Source organism: Plectropomus leopardus, chromosome 7 (assembly GCF_008729295.1).
Source record: "Plectropomus leopardus isolate mb chromosome 7, YSFRI_Pleo_2.0, whole genome shotgun sequence".
NCBI lineage: Eukaryota > Metazoa > Chordata > Actinopteri > Perciformes > Serranidae > Plectropomus > Plectropomus leopardus.
The window spans coordinates 30,012,503-30,014,897 of NC_056469.1; the positions used below are offsets into that span (position 1 = coordinate 30,012,503).

The 2,395-nt window shown below is 37.9% G+C and overlaps 1 protein-coding gene across 1 annotated transcript; it reads left to right on the forward strand.

The window, feature by feature from the left end:
• Nucleotides 1-1,717, forward strand: LOC121945176 (type-4 ice-structuring protein LS-12-like). The gene is made up of 3 exons (XM_042489212.1): nucleotides 1-52; nucleotides 296-446; nucleotides 1,456-1,717. The coding sequence occupies exons 1-3, from the start codon at nucleotides 1-3 to the stop codon at nucleotides 1,715-1,717; spliced, it is 465 nt and encodes a 154-aa protein (XP_042345146.1).
• The last annotated feature ends 678 nt before the right edge of the window (nucleotides 1,718-2,395 follow it).

Sequence of the window (2,395 nt, forward strand, 5' to 3'; positions counted from 1 at the left end):
ATGAAATTCGCCCTTATTGCCGCTCTTGTCGTTGTGCTGGCTGTTGCCCACGGTGAGACATATTTTCACTGATTTAAGAAACAAAACAAAAGTGTTTAATATTTTTGAGATCACATGTAGAAGGTAAATACATAAACATCTTCATTTTCTGCACATTAAAACCTTTTTATTTGAAGCAGTTAAACCCTGATTTCAGCCTGACAACCATGTAATTCAGAATATACTGTATGCCGTGAGCGTTTTATTATGATTATTCAGTGGATTCAGATAAACAGCAGGAAATGTGTGTTCACAGGCACTGAGGCCGGGTCACTGGTGAAGCGTGACGCCCAGTCTGACCTGAACAAGATCACCAAGCTCATCAATGAAATGACGACCAGCATCAGCAGCGCCACTCAGGACATGGTGGAGAAGGTGAAGGCTATGGAGGTGACCAACACCGCCCAGTAAGTACTTTTTTCTGCTTTAACTCCACGCTGCACTAACTGAGCTGCATTCAGTCTCATATTGTCTTTTAATAACGTTTTACCTTTTGTCTGGAGGCAGTAAATTTGACTTTTGTTCTAATTGCAGGGATCTAAGAATTTAACATCACAGTTTTTCTGAGTGTAAAGGAGCTGCCTCAAGCTTAAAAACTATGTTAATGGCCAGTGAAAAGTGTTACCATAAATGTACGACAGCTTAATTGGTCTGAGAACAATATGGTTTAAAATGACACATGGAATTTCCAGAAGGGCTACTTTTTTCCTCTGCAAACTTGACTTATTTTTTAATTTTTAACAAAATTTTATTAGCTCACACTAACGTATAGAGAACAAAGTTATTCATTTGAATTTTAACATTTATTGAGAATTGATAAACTGCATGACTGAAGAGAAACAGGCTATAAAAACAAGAAATTTAGGTTGCAACAGTATGAGATTTTCACAATACGATACCCGTCTAAGCAAATATTGTGGCATCACAGTAATAATTATTATTAGTTACAATGACCTTAATAGGAATAAAAACATGTTTTTTCTTTTGGTTGAACAAATGCTAAAATTGAATCTTGAAACCATTTTTAAAATGGATGTGTGAATCTGGTTGCATTATTTTTCAGCACTGTAGATACATAAATGCACATGGTATGATAATTCTTGATTTTTATACCACTGCTGTGACCTTCCAACATCATTTTTCAGTCATAACAACCATATTTATGAGGACAAAGTACATGTAAAACACGGGGATAAAGGCTAACCACCACTGAGGATAGTAAATGGGTTGTTTTTGAGATAAAAAACACATTATCTTTATCTATCACCTGCACTGAATACATGCAAAAATACACACAAACCCTCATATAACATTAGTAGACATTCAAAGCTGTTTATAATACATTTTAAGGGCCTTTTTTTCTAAAATAAAAGCAGTGTGCATAAGTGATTAACAGACTTCCTCTACCTCCCACAGGACTTACATGGAGGACAGCAGGGCCAAGATCCAGCCTCTGGTCGAGAAGGTTCAGGCCGAGGCCGCCAAGCTGCAGGAGCAGGTCAAGCCCTTCATCGCCAACATCGAGGATAAGATCAAGCCCGTCACCGACAACTTCAACGCTCAGGTCAAGCCTCTGACCGACAACTTCCACGCCCAGGTGAAGCCTCTGACCGACATGATGGAGAAGTTCTTCCAGCAGGTGATGGACCAGACCAAGGCCCTGCTGCCCCCCCAGTAAAGCTGTCCGTTGGTTCGTTCCAGCTGCAATAACACTCGCAGCCCAAAATGTTTGACTTGTGTTTGTCTGTCACACTTTTCTGTCTTTAACTTATCTGAGAACTGATGCTTGAATTTCATCAATAAAGGGGTTTGAAAGTCATTCTGAGCTGATGTTTTCTTTATTTTGACTCATATGAGTAAATATTTGATTTGGGAATAAATTATGAAAAGCCAAAGGGCAAGCAATCAAGCTGAAACGAAATATATTGAGGCAGAATGTGATGAGAGTTATGTATCGGTGTGGAAGTCGATATCAACATTACCTCTGACCTTCGGGTCATCTGTGTTTTCCATCATTCATGGTTCAATATTCTCAAGTATAGGCTGTCAGCTCACAGCGCCGATAAAATCCGATTGACGAGATCAAGCAAAATTGATGGATGTATTGATTTTAGGCCAATAATTAACTTAATACACAATCACAACGATAACCAGAACAAATCTGAAAACAAGTTTTGCTGTTTTTGTTTTTTTTTAACACAATAACCTTTAAGCTTGTGCGGACAGAAAATAAAAGCAGTAAATAAAATAGACAGATTAACAAGTACATCTGTATTTTTAATTCAGTTGATATCAGAAATACTTCACATACAGTTTGATCCATTTTCTGTTAACAAAAGCGTTCCTAACAAACCTC

Bases quoted from the DNA above. Each gene is read 5' to 3' on its own strand.
- LOC121945176 (XM_042489212.1), top strand. From the start codon at position 1: ATGAAATTCGCCCTTATTGCCGCTCTTGTCGTTGTGCTGGCTGTTGCC. The intron at 53-295 runs GTGAGACATATT...GTGTGTTCACAG, and splicing joins TGTGCTGGCTGTTGCCCACG to GCACTGAGGCCGGGTCACTG. The intron at 447-1,455 runs GTAAGTACTTTT...TACCTCCCACAG, and splicing joins GAGGTGACCAACACCGCCCA to GACTTACATGGAGGACAGCA.